At 38.6% G+C, this 25,193-nt stretch overlaps 1 protein-coding gene across 17 annotated transcripts in view; it reads left to right on the forward strand.

The window, feature by feature from the left end:
- The window catches only part of NBEAL1 (neurobeachin like 1), a 210,354-nt gene that overhangs the window by 79,151 nt on the left and 106,010 nt on the right, over window positions 1-25,193 (forward strand). For 11 of the 17 annotated variants that reach the window (XM_063791572.1, XM_063791576.1, XM_054680089.2 and 8 more), the window contains 8 exons: window positions 3,983-4,069; window positions 6,065-6,148; window positions 13,863-13,961; window positions 14,051-14,631; window positions 16,612-16,744; window positions 18,443-18,562; window positions 19,479-19,782; window positions 22,445-22,530. In XM_063791572.1, the coding sequence (XP_063647642.1) occupies window positions 3,983-4,069; window positions 6,065-6,148; window positions 13,863-13,961; window positions 14,051-14,631; window positions 16,612-16,744; window positions 18,443-18,562; window positions 19,479-19,782; window positions 22,445-22,530 (1,494 nt within the window). The remainder of the gene's footprint in view (window positions 1-3,982; window positions 4,070-6,064; window positions 6,149-13,862; window positions 13,962-14,050; window positions 14,632-16,611; window positions 16,745-18,442; window positions 18,563-19,478; window positions 19,783-22,444; window positions 22,531-25,193) is intronic. The other 6 variants (XM_525997.8, XM_009444031.5, XM_063791571.1 and 3 more) reach the window with 1 other exon arrangement.

Consider the following 25,193-nt stretch of genomic DNA (forward strand, 5'->3'; position numbering starts at 1 on the left):
GGGCATGGTGGCACACCTCTGTAATCCCAGCTACTAGAGAGGCTGAAGAATCGTTTGAACTTAGAGGGTGAAGGTTGCAGTGAGCCATCACACCACTGCACTCCAGCCTGGGTGACAGAGCAGGACTCTGTCTCAAAAAAACAAAAACAAGCAAAAAAACAGGGAAAACCAAGCTTTGGGACCTGGGCCTTCCCTGCTGGCAGCAATAGTCTTCCTTATTTCTGGAATTTTTTTTTTGTCAGAATTACTTTAGATTTATCACTATTCATTGAAGCCATTAAGTCTTCACAACAAAGAGGAATCTTTGAAATAAGCTTCTAAACTTCTTCATTATACAAATAAGGAAAAATGTCCTAAGGCATTAAATGATTAGCCCAAGGTCAACACTAATAATTGATGGAGGTAGGATTTCTAACCCAGGTTTTCTGACCCTAAGTCCATTGTAATATATAATTTTCTAATTGTATTACTGGAACTTAAGGTCACAGTTTAGTCAGTAGGGAAAAATGTTTTCTGTATATTAAATATAGGAGAATCAAAGGTTTTATTGATATAAAAACATTTTATGGACATAGTTGATATGATTCCTGAATATATAAAAATCTTTGAAATCTTATGAAAACCTAACTCCCCAAATATACCGCATGATGCCACAGATGTCCACGACTACTTTTTGTTTAAATTATTTGTTTGTTAGTAAAGAAATGAATCCTTTATGTTCTTTTTATATAGTAGTATAGAATAAAGACAGTTTTGCTATTTAGACCCATTGGAAACTTTGGCAAATAAAGTTTAAAATATCATAAACAATTTATGAATCAGATGGACAACCTTAAGCTGGCTGCTGCTGTTTTCATGCTTTCTTTTTGTATGAGATTCGTCAGCCTATTTAAGTATGCGTTGATTTCCGTAAGTATTTGTGTAAAGGCTTCTCCGCTTGGCAAATGAGTTTCATCATACTGTAGAGTACTTTACAATTCCATGGAATCATACATTTATGATTTTAAATGTATGATTTAAATGTATAAATGTATAATTTAATTAATAATAAATGTATACATTTAAATGTATAATTTAATTAATAATAAATTAAATGTATAATTAAATGTATACATTTAAATGTATAAATGTATAAATCATACATTTAACTTTTATGATAGATATGATGAACCTTAAGCATTTATCAGTTTTTTTGTTTTACCAAATTACAGGGATATGATTTGAATTAATGTAAATTTTTTAAGCTGCCCAAAGATACTTGAATTAATGAAAAGAATAGGCCAGGCTCAGTGGCTCACACCTGTAATCCCAGCACTTTTGGAGGCCAAGGCAGGCGGATCATCTGAGGTCGGGAGTTCCAGACCAGCCTGACCAACATGGTGAAACCCCATCTCTACTAAAAATACAAAAAAATTAGCCAGGCGTGGTGGCGCATGCCTGTAATCCCAGCCACTCAGGAGGCTGAGGCAGGAGAATTGATTGAACCCAGGAGGTGGAGGTTGCGGTGAGCTGAGACTGCGCCATTGCACTCCAGCCTGGGCTACGAGAGTGAAACTCCGTCTCAAAAAAAGAAGAGAAAAGCAAAGAAGAAAACTATTATCTTTAGTAGCAAGGAGAAGAATTCAAAACCATTACCTAGTCTTTACAGCTGCTAAAATCTTGGTGTTTTTGACTGTTTCTTAGGGTAGATTTTTAGAAATACAGTTACTGGGTTAAAGAATAAGAATTATTTGTTTGTTTGTTTGTTTTTGAGGCGAAGTTTTGCTCTTGTTGACCAGGCTGGAGTGCAATGGCTCGATCTCGGCTCACCACAACCTCCACCTCCCAGGTTCAAGCAAGTCTCCTGCCTCAGCCTCCCGAGTAGCTGAGATTACAGGCATGCACCACTACGCCCTGCTAATTTTGTATTTTTAGTGGAGACGGGGTTTCCCCATGTTGAGGCTGGTCTCGAACTCCTGACCTCAGGTGATCCGCCTGCCTCAGCCTCCCAAAGTGCTAGGATTACAGGCGTGAGCCACCGCGCCCGGCCCAAGAATTGTTTTAAAGATTCTTCTTACGGATTGCTATATTGCTTTCTGGAAAGATTTTACTCATTTTTACACCGACCAGTTTTATCTGACTATTTGTTTCCCTTGACCTAAATATGAAATATTATTCCTTTAAAAACCTTTGCTTGTAATAATACCACCTTTCATTTGTTTTTTGTTTGTTTTGTTTGTTTGTTTTTTTGAGTCAGAGTCTCACTCTGTCACCTAGGCTGGAGTGTAGTGGCTCTATCCCTGCTCACTGCAACCTCCACCTCCCGGGTTCAGGTGATTCTCCTGCCTCAGCCTCCCAAGTAGCTGGGACTACAGGCTAGTTTTTGTATTTTTAGTAGAGACAGGGTTTCACCATGTTGGCCAGGCTGGTCTGGAACTCCTGACCTCAGGTGATCCGCCCATCTCAGCCTCCCAAAGTTCTGGGATTACAGGCATGAGCCACCACACCCAGCTGACACCTTTCATTTGTTAAGTCTCTGTTATGTGCCAGATACTATGCTAATAAGCTAGCGTGGATTATGTCATTTAATATGTATAGCTATTTGATGAGATATTTTTCTCCCTATTTTTGAGAAAAGCTTGGAGAAGTAGTTTTCCTTGAAATCAGACAGCCAGTAAGTTGCAGAACCAAAATTCAAACTCAGGTCTCTGATTCCAAGGCCTGTAGTGTATATATCAATTTATTGTTATGTTAAGCCTTACATATACTCTTGCATAACATATAATACCATACCTCTATGCAGTTTATTTTATATTGCATATTTCAGCATGTAACTCGACCTTTTGTTTTCTCATTTCTGAAATAATAGAACTTCCTAAGAACCTTCTTCCTTAGCATGCTCTTAATAAATTCCTTTATAAATCTGTCTCTCCCTTTGAGTATCATTTGAATTTTTTTTCAAATTGTGGGCAAGTTGAAGGCCTTTTGGGATGCTGACTTTTATATACTGAAACTAAAATACTTGATTTCTTTATTTTACTCAGAAGAGGGTAATGCCCATGTATGCTAGAGATAATCTCAATTTTCCTTTACAGAATACAAATGAATATAAATGAAGCTCAATTCTTGATGACTTTGGAGAATACTTTTAAACTAATGTTTTAACAAAATGTGTGGTCAGATAAATTTTGGAAATGCTGCACCCTGACCTCCCTTGTCAAAGTACCCATTAGCATATTTGAGACTCTGAGGAAGTACTTCTAGAAAGAACCATTTTTAAAGTTAGTTTGATAGCACTTCACAAACTTCCTTAACTATAGAACCATACTGGGTGTTACGTACTACGGTATCTTTGGTTTGTGTCAGTAACAGCTTTCCTTCTTTTTTGTGTGTATTAGTCCATTTTCATGCTGCTCATAAAGACATACCGGAGACTGGACAATTTACAAAAGTTTAATGAACTCACGGTTTCTTGTGGCTGGGGAGGCCTCACAATCATGGTGGAAGGTGAATGACACGTCTCACATGGCGTCAGACAAGAGAAGAGAGATTGTGCAGGGAAACTTCCCTTTATAAAACCATCAGATCTAATGAGACTTATTCACTTACCATGAGAACTCCCACCAAGTTTCTCCCACAACATATGGGAATTTGGGGAGCTACAATTCAAGATGAGATTTGGGTGGGGACACAGAGCCAAACCATATCAGTGTGAGACATTCTCTGCTGATTCTTTAAGAATTTGGGAATATTAACTAGTCCTAATTATTGCCATTGTTTCTTATTTTAGTAACTTTGAATTCCAAGAGAGAAATATCTAAACTCCTATTAGTTCATAATCCAAAAAGTGAATAATCTTTAATTTCTAAAAGTGTAGTATATTTCACAAGGGAATTATTGGGTTTATTTTCAAGAGACATGGAAACCCATTTAAGCTTCATTGCTGCTTATAGGTAACAATTTAATGTTCTTTCTCCATTATTCTTGTCTCTGTTTTTAACAGCTATTTTTAAATGCTAACAATAAGGTGGCAGACAAGAACGAGAAAGACCTTGCCAACAAATTACTGACAGAAATGAATGAGGACCAGGTATCTACAAAGCCTGCATCTTGTTTCAGCTGAAGTCCAAAATCAGCCAATGGGAATAACTATTCCTGTGCTTTTCTTCTTATGTCCTAAAATACACAAACATTGTCAAATTCTAATATTTATTAATTATTTTTGAAAATTACTAAAAAGTTAAAAATTGCTTTCATCTAAAGGATAAATATCTTGGTGGTTGATACAAACAATCAGTACCATTCCATTCTCTCTACGTGTGTATGGTCTTTTCAATTTGAGGAGATATAAAGTACAGGAATGGGATCTCAGTACAATGCTGTCCACCTGGTGGTGACTTTTCTAAGCACTGTGGTATATTGGGACCTTAGGGCTTTCTTTGTGAATATGTATGGTCATTGTTAATATCTTGATTCTTTGCTTCTTATTGACAAGTGATGATTATAATTCAATGGACAACCTGAATCTTGGAGGAAGGGAAGAAGATGCTGAACTCTCTGTTAATTTAGCATAAAACTTGACTTTTTGTATTCTAGAAATTCAAGTCTATACAGGTATAATAAAGCAAAAATATGTGATTTATGTTGCTTCTCTCAATACATTAGGTAATTTAGTTTGAAAAAAAACTACCTTTAAAAATTGACGTTATTTTTCTCTTCCAAAATATTTCCAATAAACTTACATATTGTCTTTTATTAACATTGTGTTAATGTCCAAGTTTATAAATAGAATTTTTGTATAACAAGACACATTATCATCTCATTATTTTTTATTCTAGATGTGAAATGCCAATTTACAGAATATTGTTTTAGATTTCTGTATAAATGTTAATCCCTCTTAAGGCCTACTTAATGTAGATTAATAAAACAATTATTATAGTCTCTTAGAGGTTCACATTACAATTCCAAATTGTAAGTGATTCTATGCTTTCATGATTGTCTAAGCCTGATATAACAGTCATGTTCAGTTTTTCAATATTCTTGATGTTAGTTTTTGTTTTTGCTATAAATACACTGCCCTGGAATTTAACATATCTCTTCTTTTTGATGAAACTTAAACAGTAATAGACAAAATTAGGCTAGTTTTTATTTTTTCATACAACTTTTAGGATTAAAAGTTGCCTTCTCAAAAACATGACAATACTTAGAGATACGTATTTCATTTTCTGTGTCTGCCTCAAATTTTCCATTTAATATAAAAATAGATATATTTAATTGTTTATAAGTATAATTGATTGGCATATGCACATGCCATCTTAGTTTTAACACAGGGTTTGGAAGCTAGATAAACAAGATTATTTTAGCTGTCTTTTTATACATGCAAATGGAATTTAAACCTGGATGGTTCAAGTGTAGTTTTGAAGGGGAATTAAAACATAATAGGATTTCTGGCTGGGCGTGGTGGCTCACACCTGTAATCCCAGCACTTTGGGAGGCCGAGGTGGGTGGATCCACTTGAGGTCAGGAGTTCAAGACCAGCCTAACCAACATGGAGAAACCCTGTCTCTACTAAAAATACAAAAATTAGCTGGGCGTGGTGACGCATGCCTGTAATCCCAGCTACTCAGGAGGCTGAGGCAGGAGAATCACTTGAACCTGGGAGGCGGAGGTTGCAGTGAGCCGAGATTGCACCATTGCACTCCAGCCTGGGCAACAAGAACAAAACTCCATCTCAAAAAAAAAAAAAAAAAGTAATAGGATTTCCAATGAATGATAGACCTCCCTCCCTTCCTCTTGAGATTGTCCATTATTTTTAAAAAGCATGTGTTAAGCTTGTTTTTTTCTCAAAACATTTTAATGTAATAAGTGAATGTTGCCTTATCCTCCTTGACATGTGGTTTATTTTTCTTTTAAATAGGTAACTTTCCTTGCAGGTTATAGTGTTTCAGAAATCCATTTCATCAGAAGAGGAATGTAATGCATGTCAAGTAATTATTTTTTCAGGTTTTCAGACCAAAGGTTTCCTAACTCAATAAAAATCGTGAGCACATTTGTTAATTTCTTGTTTCCCCTTCCCCCTCAATAGGTGTTTCAAGGACAATTGGATTGTTTGGCCATATCAACCATTCAGGCTTTGACAGCAGTAATGAACAAATCTCCAGCTGCTAAGGTGAAACATATATCCTCCAGCTTTTTTTTTTTTTTTTCTTAACTTTTATTTTAGGTTCAGGGGTACATGTGCAGGTTTGTTATATAGGTAAATTGGATATCATGGGGATTTGGTGTACAGATTATTTTGCCACCCAGGTAATAAGCATAGTACCCAATAGGTAGTTTTTCAATCTTCCCCCTCCTCCTTCCTTTCATCCTCAAGTAGGCCCTGGTGTCTATTGTTCCTTTCTTTGTGTCCATATGAACTCAGTGTTTGGCTCCCACTTATATGTAAAAACATGTGGTATTTGGTTTTCTATTCCTGTGTTAGTTCGCCTAGAATAATGGCCTCCAGCTCCATCCACATTGTTGCAAGGGATATGAGGATATGATCTCATTTGTTTTTATGGCTGTGTAGTATTCCATGGTGTATATATACCACATTTTCTTTATCCAGTCTACAATTGGCTTTAGGTTGATTCCATGTGTTTGCTATTGAGAATAGTGCTATGATGAACATACATGTTCATGTGTCTTTATGGTAGAACAATTTATATTCCCTTGGGTATTTATCCAATAATGGGATTGCCAGGTTGAATGGTAATTCTGCTTTGAGTTGTTTGAGAAATTGCCAGACTGCTTTACATAATGGCTGAGCTAATTTGCATCCCACCAGCAGTGTATAAGTGTTTCCTTTTCTTCACAACCTTGCCAACATCTGTTACTTTTTGATGTTTTAATAATAGCCATTCTGACTGGTGTGAGATGGTATGTCATTGTGGTTTTGATTTGCATTTCTCTAATGATTAGTGATGTTTAGCATTTTTTAATATGCTTGTTGGCTACATGTTTTCTTTTCTTTTTTTTTTTTTTTTTGGAGGTAGGGTCTCCCTCTGTCGCCCAAGCTGGAGTGCAGTAGCACGATCTCAGCTCACTGCAACCTCCGCCTCCTGGTTTCAAGTGATGCTCCTGCCTCAGCCTCCCAAGCAGCTGGGATTACAGGTGTGCACCACCACAGCCCGGCTAATTTTTGTATTTTTAGTAGAGATGGAGTTTCACCACGTTGGCCAGGCTGGTCTTGAACTCCCAACCGCAGGTGATCCGCCTGCCTCGACCTCCGAAAGTACTGGGATTACAGGCATGAACCACCACACCCAGCCCTGTTTTCTTTTGAAAAGTGTCCGTTCTTGTCCTTTGCGCACTTTTTAGTCGGGTTATTTGCTTTTACTTGTTGATTTGTCTAAGTGCCTTATAGATTCTGGATATTAGACCTTTGTTGGATGCATGTTTTGCAAATAGTTTCTCCCATTCTGTAGGTTGTCTGTTTACTCTGTTGATAGTTTCCTTTGTTGTGCAGAAGCTCTTTAGTTTAATTTGGTCCCATTTGTCAATTTTTGTTTTTGTTGCAGTTACTTTTGATGGCTTCATCATGAAATCTTTGCCAGGTTCTATTTTACATTTAAGTCTAATCCATCTTGAGTTGATATTTGTGTATTGTAAGGAAGGGGTCCAGTTTCAATCTTCTGCATATTGCTAGCTATTATCCCAGCACTATTTATTGAAAAGGAGCCCTTTCCCATTGCTTGTTTTTGTCATGTTTGTCGAAGATTGGATGGCTGTAGGTGTGCAGCATTATTTCTGGGCTTTCTTTTCTGTTCTACTGGTCTATGTGTCTGTTTTTGTACCAGTACTATGTTGTTGTGGTTACTGTAATCTCGTAGTGTAGTTTGAAGTCAGGTAATGTGATGCCTCCAGCTTTGTTCTTTTTGTCTAGGATTGCCTTGGCTATTCAGGCTCTTTTTTGGTTCCATATTAATTTTAAAATAGGTTTTTCTAATTCTGTGAAGAATGCCACTGGTAGTTTGATAGGAATAGCACTGAATCTGTAAATTGCTTTGGGCAGTATGGTCATTTTTTTTCTCTTTGAGACAGAGTCTCGCTCTCTTACCCAGGTTAGAGTGTAGTGGCGTGATCCTAGCTCACTGCAACCTCCATCTTCCAGGTCTAAGCGATTCTCCTGCCTCAGCCTCCCAAGTAGCTGGGATTACAGGTGTGCACCAATGCTTGGCTAATTTTTTTGTATTTTCAGTAGAGACAGGGTTTCACGATGTTGACCAGGCTGGTCTGGAACTCCTGACCTCAAATGATCTGCCCACCTCGGCCTCCTAAAGTGCTGGGATTACAGGCGTGAGCCCCCACACCAGCCCAGGCAGTATGGTTATTTTAACAGTATTGATTCTTCCTATTCATAAACATGGAATATTTTTCCATTTGTTGGTGTCATCTCAGATTTCTTTCAGCAGTGTTTCGTAATTCTTGTTGTAGAGATCTTTCACCTCACTGGTTAGCCATATTCCCAGTTATTTTATTCTTTTTGTGGTAATTGTTAATGGGATTGCATTCTTGATTTGGCTCTTAGCTTGGATATTGTTGGTGTATAGGAATGCTGCTGATTTTTGTACATTGATTTTGTATCCTGCAACTTTGCTCAAGTAGTTTATTAGATCAAGGAGCTTTTAGGCAGAGACTATGGGGTTTTCTAGGCGTAGAATCATATTGTCTGCAAACAGGGAGAGTTTGACTTATTCTCTTCCTACTTAGAAGCCTTTTATTTCTTTCTCTTGCCTGATTGCTCTGGCTATGACTTCCTGTACTGTGTTGAATGGGAGTAGTGAGAGAGGGTATCCCTGTCTTATTCTGGCTTTCAAGGGGAATGCTTCCAGCTTTTCCCCATTCAGTATGATGTTGGCTGTGGGTTTGTCATAGATGGCTCTTATTTTGAAGTATGTTCCTTCAGTGCCTAGTTTGTTGAGGGTTTTTAACATGAAGCGATGCTGAATTTTATTGAAAGCCTTTTCTGTTTCTATTGAGATAATCTTGTGGTTTCTGTTTTTAGTTCTGTTTATGTGATGAATCACACTTATTAATTTGCATATGTTGAACCAACATTGCATCCCATGGATAAAGCCTACTTGATCATAGTGGATTAGCTCTTTGATGTGCTGCTGGATTCTGTTTGCTAATGTTTTGTTGAAGATTTTTGCGTCTATGTTTATCAAGGATATTGGCCTGAAGTTTTCTTTATTTGTTGTGTCTCTGCCAGGTTTTGGTATCAGGGTGATGTTGGCCTCATAGAAGGAGTTAGAAAGGAGTCCTTCCTCCTCAATTTTTTGGAAAAGTTTCAGTAGGAATGGTACCAGCTCTTTTTTATGTATCTGATAGAATTTGGCTGTGCATCTTTCTGGTTCTGGGCTTTTTCTGATTGGTAGGCTTTTTATTACTGATTCAAATTTGGAACTCATTATTGGTCTGTACTGGGATTCATTTTCTTCCTAGTTTGATCTTGGGAGGTTGTATGTTTCTAGGAATTTATCCATTTCTTCTAGGTTTTCTAGCTTGTGTGCATAGAGGTGTTCATAGTAGTCTTTGTGGGTTTTTTGTATCCTGTGGGGTCAGTAGTAATGTCCTATTTGTCATTTCTGATTGTGTTTATTTAGATATTCTCTCTTTTTTTTCTTTGTTCAGTTAGTGATCTATTTTATTAATTCTTTCAAAGAATCAACTCCTGGAATTGTTGATCTTTTGTATTTCTTTTTTTTTTTTTTTTTGGAGACAGAGTCTCTGTCTGCCACCCAGGCTGGAGTCCAGTGGCGCGACCTCAGCTCACTGCAACCTCCGCCTCCCGGGTTCAAGCAGTTCTCCTACCAGCCTCCTGAGTAGCTGGGATTACAGGCACATGCCACCATGCTTGGCTAATTTTTGTATTTTTAGTAGAGATGGGGTTTCACCATGTTGGCCAGACTGGTCTTGAACTCCTGATCTCAAGTGATCTGCCCGCCTCAGCCTCCCAAAGTGCTGGGATCACAGATGTGAGCCATTGTGCCCGGCCTATCTTTCGTATGGTTTTTGATGTCTCAATTTCCTTCAGTTCAGCGCTGTTTTGGTTAGTTCTTGCCTTTTGCTAGCTTTGGGATTGGTTTTCTCTTGTTTCTCCAGTTCTCTAGTTGTGATGTTAGGTTGTTGGATTTGCAGTCTTTCTAACTTTTTGATGTGGGCGTTTAGTGCTATAAATTTCCCTCTTAACACTGATTTAGCTATGTCCCAGAGATTCTTGTATGTTGTATCTTCTCATTAGTTTCAAATAATTTATTTCTGCTCTAATTTTATTATTTACCCAGGAGTCATTCAGGAGTAGACAGTTTAATTTTCATGTAATTGTGTGGTTTTGAACAATTTTCTTAGTCTTGATTTCTATTTTTATTGTACTATGGTTCAAGAGTGTAGTTGGTATGATTTTGGTTTTTTGAAATTTGCTGAAGATTATTTTATGTCTGATTGTGTTGTCGATTTTAGAATATGTCCCATGTGCAGATGTGAAGAATGTATATTCTCTTGTTTTGTGGTGAAGTGTCCTGTAGATCTCTACTAGGTCCATTTGGTCATGTGTTAAGTTCAGGTCCTGAATATCTTTGTTAGTTTTCTGCCTCAATGATCTGTCCAAGTATACTGTAGGTCTCTAAGAATTACAAATCTAGGTGCTTCTGTGTTGAGTGTGTATATATATTTAAGATAGTTAGGTTTTGTTAAATTGAGCCCTTTATCATTATGTAACTTCTTTGTCTTTATGATCTTTGTTGGTTTAAAGTCTGTTTTGTCTGAAGTAAGAATAGCAACCCCTGCTTTTTTCCGTTTTCCATTTGCTTGGTTGATTTTTCTCCATTCCTTTACTTTAAGCCTATGGGTGTCACTGCATGTGAGATGAGTCTCTTGAAGACAGCATACCACTGGGTCTTGGTTTTTTATCCAACTTGCCACTCTGTGCCTTTTAATTGGGGAATTTAGCCCATATACATTCAAGGTTAGTATTAATCTGTGCATATTTGATCCTACTGCCATATTATTAGCTAGTTATTATACAGACTTGTTGACTTGTGTGTGTGGTTGCTTTGTAGTGTCATGGGTTTATGTACTTAAGTGTGTTTTGGTAGTGGCTGGTAATGGTCTTTCCTTTCCATATTTAGCACTCCCTTCAGGATATCTTGTAAGGCAGGTCTGGTAGTAATGAATTCTTTTAGCATTTGCTTCTCTGAAAAGGATCTTATTCTTCCTTCACTTATGAAGCTTAGTTTGGTTGGATATGAAATTCTTTGGAATTTCTTTTTTTTCTTTTTTCTTTCTTTCTTTTTTTTTTGAGACAGAGTCTTGCTCTGTTGCCCAGGTTGGAGTGCAGTGATGCAATCCTGGCTCACTGCAACCCCTGCCTCCTGGGTTCAAGCAATTCACCTGCCTCAGCCTCCAGAGTAGCTGGGATTACAGGTGCTTGCCACCACGCCTGGCTAATTTTTGTATTTTAGTAGAGGTGGGGTTTCACCATTTTGGCTGGGCTGGTCTGGAACTCCTGACCTCGTGATCTTCCCCCCTCAACCTCCCAAAGTCTGGGATCCCAGGTGTGAGCCACTGCGCCCAGCCTCTTTTCTTTAAGAATGCTGAATATGGCTGGGCGCAGTCGCTCACACCTGTGATCCCAGCACTTTGGGAGGCTGAGGCAGGCGGATCATGAGTTCAGGAGATCGAGACCATCCTGGCTAACACAGTGAAACCCCATCTCTACTAAAAAAAAATACAAAAATTAGCCAGGCATGGTGGCGGGCGCCTGTAGTCCCAGCTACTCGGGAGGCTGAGACAGGAGAATGGTGTGAAACCTGGAGGTGTAGCTTGCAGGAGCTGAGATCGCGCCACTGCACTCCAGCCTGGGTGACAGAGCGAGACTCCATCTCAAAAAAAAAAAAAAGAAAGCTGAATATATGCTCCCAGTTGCTTCTGGCTTGTATGGGTTTCTGTTGAAAGATCTGCTGTTAGCCTGATGTATCTCCAAGTTTTAAAATATTTAAATAGATGTGCTGATTTTCACTATGTAAATTCTGAAGTGATGTATGAAAGTATGTAATACATGTGGTTTAACATCTGAAATAAAATCATTCACAAAATATCTTAATATAAGAATGAGGTTATTTATTGTTTGCCTATACTTGTGATAATTTTAAAGACAAACCCCTATAGGCACTGCTTTAAGATTTTAAAAGACATTAATGATTGAACTGCAAACTGATAGGATTTACAGTGTTGGCAAAGAATGGGACATGAGCACTGGTGTTGGAAGGATACTTTTAAGTGGTTCTGTGGTTCATGAGTTTAAAAAATTAAGTTTTATATCAGAGTTTTTCTTCACTAATAAAGTAATGACCCTTTATTTAGTCAGTTTATGACTGCCTAAAATATGACATTTTTCACATTTGAATAGCCTATCAATTTGATACTAGTTTTTCCAGGTTGTATGGCCATGGAAATTCTGCTTCTTGTATTCACTAACCCTTAGAGTTTTCTGTCTCTTCTCATTCACTGCCACTGACTGTTCTTCTGTCCAGTTATACTGATAGTTTCCTCATATGCTGATAAGATTAGTGAGGTCATCTGTGTGAAGTGGTAAGCATAGTGCCAGGCACATGATAAGTGCTAAATACATGTCAGTGACTTTTATTATTACTTTACACTCTTATCTGCCACATCTAATATACTTTATGCCTCACCTTCCTGGTACCAGAAGTGAATTAATTACTCCCTGTTTTCTGAAACATGCCTTTCATTGTATTCCTTAGATTACATTGGTTTGTGTTAGGAGACTCTAACTTTTGCCTTAGAAATGTTGACATAACTCATGGTTAGGTTCCTATTGAATAGGCTTTTACAACTTTTACAGTCTGGCTTGTGACTTAATCTCCATCTAATACTAGTTGCTGTACGATGGAAACCATTTTAAGTCCTAAATAACTGGTTTATGAGTATAATGGATTGCCTGTACTGTATTCTGAAATTCAAACATGAAAAAAGATGTTCCAGTCTTCCTTGAAAGTTGTTTTGTTTTTGTCCATATAATAGCTGGCATGTTTAAAATTCAAAAGATTATATAACAAAAATACATAATGGGAAAATATTTCCTATTCTTGACCCACATTCAACCATTTCTCTCCCTAAAGGAAACCAGCTTTACTTGTTTTGTTAAATTTTTTGATTTTGTAGTGAGTGTATATATTTCAACCTAAGGTAATGGGGCACTTTAGTATGTTCTCGGTTTTCCAGTTGTCTTTATATTTCACTTTATGACTTTGGGTGCCTACTGGTTCAAAAATACATGTGACATAGAACTTCCTAAAATGAACTTGATGTTCCAGATAATTCAGACCATTTAGATACAAGTAGCAGAGAGAAAACTCTTTGTACTCAGTTTCTTTCTGACTACTATTCAAAATTGGCAGGAACTCTTTAATTGGGTCTTTTTAGGCTGATATCTGACTCCTCTTACCTACAGTCTCCTCATTTTTTCCTCTATTTTTGTTTTGACTTAACTACTACTATAGTAATTACAAATCAAGTGAAGAAAATACAAGAATTGTCATATGCCCTAATCTGCAAATAATATAATAATTCTATAACACAGTTATTGTTAATTTCATTTATTTTGAATTTTGGTAGATAATTATAACTTCATTACTGCAGAAGTTATATGGAATCTATTTTAAAATGAAGACATGATTTAAGAAGGCAAATAGTGAATTCGTGTCTTTTCTTTAATATTAAGTTAATTAGCATAAATGAGTATTATTTAATATTTTTAATATTCCAACATATTCAGTCTTTGAAAATGTACTTTGATATATTGTCTTCCCATCCCCTAGGAAGTATTTAAAGAAAGAATTGGTTATACACATATGCTTGAAGTATTAAAATCCCTGGGTCAGCCACCACTGGAATTACTTAAAGAACTTATGAATATGGTGAGTTTATAACCTTTATTAAGAGAATTTCTGTTAATATCCGTTTTGAAAATGGTAACTAACCTTTTATCTTTTATGTTGCTTTTCAGGCTGTAGAGGGTGACCACACTTCAGTTGGGATTTTGGGCATTAGTAATGTCCAACCTCTCTTGCTTCTTATCCAGTGGCTTCCAGAACTACAATCCCATGACCTGCAAATCTTCATCTCTGATTGGCTGAAAAGAATTTGTTGTATTAATAGACAGAGTCGAACTACTTGTGTCAATGCAAACATGGGGATTAGAATCATTGAAACCCTTGACTTGCATTCTTCCCTCCATCAAACTTGTGCCGAGAACTTGATTGCAATCCATGGTTCCTTGGGGAGTCAGTCAGTGAGCTCAGAAGAAATCCGTCGACTACTGAGATTGCTGAGAGTGGATGAATCTGAGTCTGTTCACCCTTATGTCACTCCCGTGACTCGAGCAATCCTGACAATGGCCCGAAAACTAAGTCTAGAGAGTGCCCTCCAGTATTTCAATTTGTCACATAGTATGGCAGGAATTTCTGTGCCTCCCATACAGAAATGGCCAGGGTCTGCCTTTTCTTTCAGTGCTTGGTTTTGCTTAGACCAGGATCAGTTGACTCTTGGCATTGCTAACAAAGGAGGGAAAAGGAAACAATTGTACAGGTATTGGTAAAAATTATGGAATATAAATGAATACTGTCATAACAATATATGCTGTGATTCTTAAACAGGAAAACTGTTTCCAAGCATCTAGCTTTTAGATATACAGCTTATCTAAAGTCTCTTCATCCTTAGGCTTTATACAGTTTAATTATAAGTGCTTTATTGCTTTCATAGTAATAGCTGTTTATCTCAAATATTGCTGGTTAAGTTTTTTTTTTTGTTTTTTTTTGTTGTTTTTTTGAGACAGAGTCTGGCTCTGTCACCCAGGCTAGAGTGCAGTGGCGTGATCTCGGCTCACTGCAAGCTCCGCCTCCTGGGTTCACGCCATTATCCTGCCTTAGCCTCCCAAGTAGTTGGGACTACGGGCACCCGCCACCACGCCCGGCTAATTTTTTGTATTTTTTTTTCGTAGAGACGGGGTTTCACCATGTTAGCCAGGATGGTCTCCATCTCCTGACCTCATGATCCACCCGCCTCGGCCTCCCAAATTGCTGGGATTACAGACATGAGCCACCGCGCCCAGCCACAAGTTTCCTTCTTAAAAGTAGTGTAAAAGTGAAAGGAAAAAGGAGTAATAACCTTGAAAATGGGCCAGGTGTGGTGGCACACTTGTAATCCCACCATTTTAGGAGGTAGAGGCAGGTGCATTGCCTGAGGCCAGGAGTTCAGGACCAGCCTGGGCAACATGGCAAAACCTTATCTCTACAAAAAATATAAAAATTAGCCAGGTGTGGTGGCACATACCTGTAGTCCCAGCTACTTGGAAGGCTGAAAGGATCACTTCAGCTCGGGAAGTTGAAGCTACAGTGAGCTGTGATTGCACCACTGCACTTCAACCTGGGTGACAAAGCAAGATTGTCTCACACACACAGAAAAAAACACTATGAAAATGAATAATGTCCGGGTGTGGTGGCTCACGCCTGTAATCCTAGCACTTTAAGTGGTTGAGGTGGGCGAATCACTTGAGGTCAGGAATTCAAGACCAGTCTGGTCAGTATGGAGAAACACTGTCTGTACTAAAAATACAGAAATTAGCTGGGCGTGGTGGCACATGCCTGTAATCCCAGCTACTTGGGAGGCTGAGGCACAAGAATCACTTAAACCCAGGAGGCAGAGAGACTGCAGTGAGCTGAGATCGCACCACTGTGCTCCAGCCTGGGCAATAGAGTAGATTCTGCTTCAAAAAAAAAGAAAAACAAATGAGTAGTGATATGAGTAATGATTTCTATTCCATTGAATATGCTATAAATATATATTATATATAAATATGCTATATATTTATATGAAGGAACAGAAAACCTATGTGTCTGTACATCCAGACTTAAGTAGCTACTACTTTTTAATATGTCTTGTGATTTTTTTTTTCTTAGACAGAGTTTTGCTCTTGTCGCCCAGGCTGAAGTGCAGTGGCACGATCTCAGCCCACTGCAACCTCCACCTCCCAGGTTCAAGCGATTCTCCTGCCTCAGCCACCTAAGTAGCTGGGACTACAGGCGCCCGCCACCACGCCTGGCTAATTTTTGTATTTTTAGTAGAGATGGGGTTTCACCACGTTGGCCAGGCTGGTCTCGAACTCCTGACCTCAGGTGATCTGCCCACCTCGGCCTGCTAAAGTGCTAGGATTACAGGCATGAGCCACTGCGCCTGGCCTATATCTTGTGATTTTAAAGACCTTTATTTATGCTTACTGAATCTTATTTGGAAGAATTTTAAAGATTTGAAAATTAGTAGTTTTACTTTTTTACTTTTACTACTGGAATTCCACTTTACAAGGCTGCCTTTTATTTACTAAACTCTTATGACCAAAATGGATTTTAAAGGGGTCTTTGAAACAAGGTTGGACTTCTGTGTGGCAATAGAATTTAAGCCACAGAATTGTTGGTAAAGATGTTCATGATGGCTTTATGGTTTTATGTACTTTAATGATGATGAAACTGAACAACCAACTTTAAAAGTTCTGATAATACGTATTTTTTTTAGTTTTTTTACAGGAAGTGGCGTGGGTTTTGAAGCCTTTATTACCCATTCAGGTATGTTGGTCGTGGCAGTGTGCACAAAAAGAGAATATGCAACGGTTATGCTTCCTGACCACAGTTTCTGTGATTCCCTCTGGGTAAGGCTTTAGGGCATCACATTTAACTTCTAGTATGGTTAATGGTATTTCCCACCACTGTCATAAATTCAACAGCAGTCATTTTTTTGCTAAAAAATTTAAATGAGGCTGGGCGCAGTGGCACACCTGTACGTAATCCCAGCACTTTAGGAGCCCAAAGCAGGCAGATAACTTGAGCTCAAGAGTTTGGGACCATCCTGGGCAACATGGTGAAACCTGCTATCTACTGAAAAATACAAAAATTACCTGGGTATGGTGATTTGTGCCTGTGGTCCCAGCCACTTGGGAGGCTGAGTTGGGAGAATCGCTTGAGCCCAGGAAGTCAAGGCTCCAGTAAGCTGAGATGGTGCCACTGTACTCCAGCCTGGGCAACAGAGTGAGACCCTGCCTCAAAATAAATAAATAAATAAATAAATAAATAAATATGTATATAGAATGTTAGGATGTCTTAAGGTTTTCTATAAGTAAATTTTCTTTTCTTTTTTTTTTTTTTTTTTTTTTGAGATAGAGTCTTGCTCTGTCACCAGTCTGGAGTACAGTGGCACGATCTTAACTCACTGCAACCTCTGCCTCCCGGGTTCAAGCAATTCTCCTGTCTCAGCCTCCCAAGTAGCTGGGACTACAGGCACGTGCCACCACACCCAGCTAATTTTTGTATTTTTAGTAGAGACAGGATTTCACCATGTTGGCCAGGATGGTCTTGATCTCTTGACCTTGTGATCCGCCCATCTCTATAAGTAAATTTAATTTTGAATTTCAATTTAAAATGAGATGGGGTGGGTGCTGTAACTCACACCTGTAAACCCAGCACTTTGAGACACCAAGATGGGAGGATTGCTTGAAGCCAGGAGTTCAAGACCAGCCTGGGGTGAGACTCTCTCTACAAAAAATTGAAAAATTAGTTGGGTGAGGTGGCACACACCTATAATCCTAGCTATTCAGGAGGATACTGGGGAGTTCAAGGCTGTAGTGAGCTATGATTATGCCGCTGCACTCAAGCCTCAGCTATAGAGCATGACCCAATTTCTAAAAAAGGTTTTTTAAAACAATGATAAAATAAAATGAGATGATAGATTGTTTTGTGGTTTTTTTTTTGTTTTTTTCTTTTGAGACAGAGTCTCGCTCTGTCACCAAGGCTGGAGTCAGTGGCGCCATCTCAGCTTACTGCAACTTCTACCTCCCGAGTTCAAGCAATTTTCCTATCTCAGCCTCCTGAGTAGCTGGGATTATAGATGCCTGCCACCATGCCCGGCTAATGTTTGTATTTTTTAGTAGCGGTGGAGTTTCACCATGTTGGCCAGGCTGTTCTCGAACTCCTGATCCGCCCACCTTCCAAAGTGCTGGGATTACAGGTGTGAGCCACTGCGCCCAGCTGATAGGTTGTTTTAAATAATGCATTTGTATTGTTTTCTAAAATATAAAATGCTTCTCATTTTTAAAAATGATTCTAAGAAATACTAAAGCTTTGGAAATGCAGAAAAGGTACTGTTACAATTGTGTATATTTTATAGAATATGCTTACGTGCTTTTATACTACTATGGAAAAAATTGTTACTTTGAGAACATCAATTTAACATTTACGTTTAATCTTAATGTTCTACTATTTGTACAAATTATAGAGCAAACTTCTGAAAGCATTTGTCATTCTAAAGACATAATGTAATTTTATCCTTTTAAATGTGTGTTTCACTTTACCAGCACAACGTAACTGTTGTCCACATGCCTGGAAAAAGGCCTTTTGGTCAGAGCTTCGTCTATATCTATGACAATGGACAACAGAAGGTTTCTGCCCCTCTCAGATTTCCTGCCATGAATGAAGTAAGTATATCCAACCTACTCTTTACAGGCCCTATTGGTTGAGAATTCTTGAAATGTTTTAGTTAAGGTAGAAGGTTATGTTTATTGTAAATATGTGGCCCCAGATTTTAAAGTGTTTTCTATGTAGTAAGACTCCACACATTAATATTCAATTCTGTCAGCCTGTCATTATTAGATGAAGTCAGACAATGTGAAAAAAGGAAAACATTTAAGGAAGAAACAAAGGCTTAGAAAGAAAGACTTATAACAGGAAAGCCAAAGAAATGAATAGAGCAGATCAATCTATCGTTTAATAAAAGCTCTCTAAGTATGTGAAATACGTAAGAGAATATTATAGTGGACTCTTCTAACTTGATTATAATTGAAACAATAATGAAGAAGCTTAAAACCTTCATATTTTAGTTAGGTATAAAATAGAGTTTATGTATTGAAGTGGTTCTCAAAGAAGACTAGAGGGCCTTTTCTGAAGATAGTGGAATAGAGTAGATTATTTCTCAAGTCCAAGGATTCAAGTAATTTTTTGTTGGTTTTCATCTCAGTGACCATTTCAGGATAGTTTGTGATTAATATTTATACATCATAAAGAGAAAAAATAGTTTTCTCTATTTTCAAAAACAGTGAAGTTAAAAAAGTTCATAATCATATGCACTTTAAAAATTCAAAAATTACCAAAGAATATAAAATAGTCATAGAAGTAATGCATCCAAATGCTATAGGCCAAGGTAATTTTGCTAATAATTTCCTAAGTATACACATGCGTCTACACTTCATGATTCAGTAAAAATAAAACTGCTTCCACTTTTATTTTCAATTTATTTATTTGTGTAATTTTATGTACTATTTTATTGTGTAATTTTATGTTAAATATGAGGATATATGTTAATTAAAATTGTGTAATTTGTTTGTTTGTTTTTAGCCCTTTACTTCCTGTTGCATTGGTTCAGCTGGGCAAAGAACCACCACTCCTCCACCATCCCAAATCCCAGATCCACCTTTCTCTTCTCCCATTACCCCTCATCGGACATCATTTGGTGGAATTCTGTCATCAGCCTCCTGGGGAGGAACAATTGAAAAATCAAAATTGATTACCAAATTGATATCAGCTGGAACCCAAGACAGTGAATGGGGGTGTCCCACATCTCTGCAGGGTCAGCTAGGATCTGTTATCATCTTTTATGAACCACTACAACCTCCTCAGGTGAAGGCATTATATTTAGCAGGTAAGCATGTACAGTCATAATGCTTAAGCAAATTTAGAGTTTTTTTTGTTGTCTAAATATATTCTGAAGAATATATTTAGAATATAGAAGAATATATTCTGAAGAATATATTTCATGTGAAGAGTGTATTTGTTTTAATTGAAGCTGAAAGGGAAGAAAAAGCCCCTCCACATACCTAATACTTTTTGTTTTGTAGGCATAAATAAAGCAAACTTTTGGGAAATATTTCAGATATCATCCATAATACTGCCTGTATTTGTCTGCTAGGGCTGTCATAGCAAAACACCACAGACTGGGCGGCTTTAGCAACAGAAATTTATTTTCTCACAGTTCTGGAAGCTAGAAGTTCAAGATCGAGGTGACATCAGGATCAGGCTCTCACTTCTATATAAGTGAGGCTTCTCTTCTTCGCTTATGAGGTGGTTACCTTCTTGCTGTGTTCTCACATGGTCTTTTATCTGTGTGCATATGGACGGAGAAAGAGATCTCCTGTGTCTCTCTTTTTTTTTTTTTTTTTTGAGATGGAGTCTGGCTGTGTGGCCCAGGCTGGAGTGCAATGGCGCGATCCCGGCTCACTGCAAGCTCCGCCTCCCAGGTTCACGCCATTCTCCTGCTTCAGCCTCCTGAGTAACTGGGACTACAGGCACCCGCCACCATGCCGGGCTAATTTTTTGTATATTTAGTAGAGACGAGGGTTTAACCGTGTTAGCCAGGATGGTCTCGATCTCCTGACCTTGTGATCCGCCCACCTCAGCCTCCCAAAGTGCTGGGATTACAGGCGTGAGCCACCGCGCCCAGCCTCTCCTGTGTCTCTTATTATAAGGGGTTCTCTCAGACTACGGCCCCATCCCGATGACTTCATTTAATCCCAGTTACCACTTTAAAGGCCCTATTCCAATACAGTCACATTGGGGATTATGGCTTTAAATAGGAAGTTTAGGGGGACATAGTCAGTCCATAACACTGCCAGTACTTTTGACAGATTTTAATGAATTGATGAAACAAAATATAACCGTATCTCTAGAAGAAATTATGTAACTGCTTCCAAAATCATGAGCCTTATTCCAAAACTTGTCATTTTTTCAACTGATATATTAATATATCTGAAGAATTCATGAAGGCAGTAGAATTAGGGAACCTTGGATAAGTTTGCAAACTGTTTTTCATTTTGTTTTGGCTTTTTGTTTTTCTTTTGGCTATGATTTTAAACATATGTACTAATAGTTATTGGATCCTAACTACTTTCAAAATTATATGTATATTCTAACAGGATGTTCAGGAGTTAAGCTTTTAAGAGTTATGTAACTCTGCAGAATAGCTTCTTATTTGTCTAAATATCTTTTTTAGATTGCATGGGAATTTTGAGATGAATGGGATTGCCCACATTTCAGACTTTATATTAGAACCTTATCTTTTCTTTTCTTTTCTTTGTTTTTTTTGTTTTGTTTTGTTTTGTTTTTTTGAGACAGAGCCTTGCTCTGTTGCCCAGGCTGGAGTGCAGTGGCTGATATTGGCTCACTATAACCTCTGTCTCCTGGGTTCAAGTGTTTCTTGTGCTTCAGCCTCCCAAGTAGCTAGGATTACAGGTGTGTGCCACCACACCCAGCTAATTATTTTATTTTTAGTAGAGACAAGGTTTCGCCATTTTCGCTAGGCTGGTCTTGAACTCCTGGCCTCAAGTGATCCTCCCACCTTGGCCTCCCAAAGTGCTTGGATTACAGGCGTGAGCCACTGTGCTAGGCCTAAATGATCATTTTTAATGGTTGCATATTTCCTTGGATTCAAGACGTGTTATTTACTTAGGTTGTTTATAATTTCTTTCTTTTTTTTTTTTTGGACAGAGTTTTGCTCTTGTTGCCCAGGCTGGAGTGCAATGGCACGACCTCAGCTCACTGCAGCCTCTGCCTCCTGGGTTCAAGCGATTCTCCACCTTCCGAGTAGCTGGGATTACAGGCGCCTGCCACCATGCCCAGCTAATTTTTTAGTATTTTTAGTAGACATGGGGTTTTTACCATGTTGGCCAGGCTGGTCTCAAACTCCTGACCTCAGGTGATCCTCCCGCCTCAGCCTCCCTAAGTGCTGGAATTACAGGTGTGAGCCACCATGCGTGACCAGATAATAATTTTTGTTTGTTTTTGTTTTTGAGACAATATCTCACTCTGTTGCTGAGGACAGAGTGCAGTGGCACAATCTCAGATCACTGCAACTTCTGCCTCCCAGGCTTGAGTGATCTCTCACCTCCTGAGTAGCTGAGACTACAGGCACATGCCACCACCTCTGGCTAATTTTTATATTTTTTTGTAGAAATGGTGACTCACCATGTTGCCCAGGCTGGTCTCAAACTCCTGAGCTCAAGTGATCCACCTGCTTCAGCCTCCCAAAGTGCTGGGATTACAGGCATGAGCCACTGTACCTGGCTGATAATAGTTTGTTAATACTATATAAAAAAAATTTTCTGTAATGGAAATTGATTTATTTCCCAATTTTTATAGGTTTTAGATAAACTGGAATATGGAAACAAAGTAAATTTTAGCTTAATGAGTTTCAGCTGTGTTGTTTGAGTAGCTTGAAACAGCTTAATTTTAAATTTTATTCTGATAACACAGAACCAAGGAGACCATATATATTCAATGGTGTGTATGTGTGTGTAAATAATTTTCAGGTCCAAATTGTTTAAGCCCTTGGAAGTGTCAAGAGTCTGACATGGCCGACCTGCCTGGTAACATCCTTCTTTACTACACAGCAAAGGTCAGAGTAAATTTGTGAACTGTCCATCTAGTTATAACTATGTTGTGAACTGCAGTTCCTTTTCTATTCCTTTTGTCATTTCATTGGGTAATTAAAAGGAGGGGTTTGAATTGCCATCAAAATAATCATGAATTTTCAAAGGAAGGTGAGAAGCAGTAAAAATTAAGGTATACCTCCTCCACGAGGGTCCAAATATTATCATTATGTCATCCCTGTGGTACTAATGGCAATAGTTACAGTTGGAATTTGTACCGATGAATTGACTTCAGTAAGTGAAATTGTTTGTATTTGTATTCTCATAGTTTACTGGAATGAAAGATGAAACAGAATTGTTCTCAGTTTTTTAAATGTGATGTAGCCAAAAATTTTAAAAAAAGAAAGAAAGAGAAGAAAAAATGTTCACTTCAAAAGGAGAAAAAGGCCAGAAGGCACAGTGGCTCACACTTCTAATCCCAGCGCTTTGGGATGCCCAGGTGGATCGTTTGAGGCCAGGAGTTCCAGACTAGCCTAAGCAACATAGCGAGACCCCTGTCTCTATAAAACTTATGAAAAATGCCAAAAAAAAAAAAAAATAGCCAGTTTTAGTGGCATGCGCCTGTAATCCCAGCTACTTGGGAGGCAAAGGCGGGAAGATCCCTTGAGCCCAGGAGTTTGAGGCTGCAGTGACCTGTGATTGCACCATTGCGCTCCAGCCTAGGCAACAGAGCAAGACCCTGTCTCAAAAAAAAAAAAAAAAAAAGGGGGGGGGGCCAGCACAGTGGCTGTGGCTCTTGCCTGTAATACCAGCACTTTAGGAGGCTGAGGTGGGCGGATCACCTGAGGTCAGGAGTTCGAGACCAACTTGGCCAACATAGTGAAACCCGTCTCTACTAAAAATACAAAAAATTAGCCAGGCTTGGTGGCAGGCACCTGTAGTTCCAGCTACTTAGGAGGGTGAGGCATGAGAATTGATCAAACCCGGGAGTCAGAGATTGCAGTCAGCTGAGATCGTGCCACTGCTCTCCAGCCTGGGTGACAGACTGAGACTCCATCTCAAAAAAGAAAAAGAAAGTAATAAATTATTATCATGCACCAGCTGGCTAAACTAGAATACAAAAATGTATAATCTCGGCCGGGCACAGTGGCTCACGCTTTAATCCCAGCACTTTGGGAGGCCGAGGCAGGCGGATCACGAGGTTAGGAGATCGAGACCATCCTGGCTAACACGGTGAAACCCCGTCTCTATAAAAATACAAAAAATTAGCCAGGCGCGGTGGCGGGCGCCTGTAGTCCCAGCTACTCCGGAGGCTGAGGCAGGAGAATGGCACGAACTGGGGAGGCGGAGCTTGCATTGAGCCGAGATCATGCCACTGCACTCCAGCCTGGGCAACAGAGCGAGACTCCATCTCAAAAGAAAAAAAAATGTATAATCTCACAAAACCAAAACATTTTCTGAGTCCATGTAACATTGAGTATAATGGAAGCAATTAATATTTTTGCTACTTCTTTTCTTCCTCCCAGTTCTTTTGTTTCTCCCAGTTCTTTTGTCTTTTTTTCCTCAGTCCTTGCTGACCTCAGTTGCTTTTATTAGATAAGTAAAAGGAAAAAGGACTTTTTCCTACTCCACCACCCCACACCGTTTTTTTGGAGACAGGTTCTCAGTCTGCTACCCAGGTTGGAGTGCAGTGGTGGGATCATGGCCCACTGTGGTCTTGAACTCCTGAGCTTAAGTAGTCCTCCCACCTTCAGTCTCTGGAGTAGCTAGGACTACAGGCATGTGCCACCATGCTGAGCTTTTTTTTTTTTTTGTATTTTTTATAGAGACAGGGTCTTACTCTGTTGCCCAGGCTAGTCTTGAATTCCTGGGCTCAAGCAATTCTTCCACTTCAGCTTCGCGAAGTGTTGGAATTACAGGAATGAGCCACCGTGTCTGGCCTTACTTTTAAATATTTATTTTTTGTATCTGACCTAATAAAATTTGCTTATTAGTTTTATTTTCTCCCTTCTTTTTGCTGTGATACATTTCAAATCTAGAGAGGAGTCAAAAGAATGGTAAAGTGATATCCTATATACTCTTCACCTAAATTAACCAATTACTAATGTTTTACTGTACTTGCTGACTTTTGTCTCAAATCATTTGTGAAAACGAATTGACATAACTATCAAGACACTTCATCCCTGTATATTTCTACATAATCATCTACCTACCTAAGAAAATGGCCCATAATTCATCTAATATATACTCTGTGTTCAAATTTTTCCAAAAATATTTGTATAGCCTTTTAGAAATGAATCCTGGATCCAGTCAAAATTTATGCATTGCATTGGTTATAAGGTCTCTTGAGTCTTATATTTTTGTTTGCTTTGTATAACTTCTTTTCCCAAAGATACATGTTTGTTTAATATATCTTATGTTATTTCTTGGCAGGAATTATATCTTACACCTATTTTCATTCTCCACTATATAGCATAGATAGCTAAGAAATAATTGCATATAATCCAAACAGTATATTTAGTGGCAAGTTCTGGATGTGTGACAGCCAACTTTTTTTTTTTTTTTTTGAGACGGAGTCTCACTCTCTCACCCAGGCCGGAGTGCAGTGGCGCAATCTTGGCTCACTGCAGCCTCTGCCTCCCAGGTTCAAGCGATTCTCTTGCCTCAGCCTCCCAAGTAGCTGGGATTA

The sequence above is a fragment of the Pan troglodytes genome, chromosome 13 (assembly GCF_028858775.2).
Source record: "Pan troglodytes isolate AG18354 chromosome 13, NHGRI_mPanTro3-v2.0_pri, whole genome shotgun sequence".
Taxonomy (NCBI): domain Eukaryota; kingdom Metazoa; phylum Chordata; class Mammalia; order Primates; family Hominidae; genus Pan; species Pan troglodytes.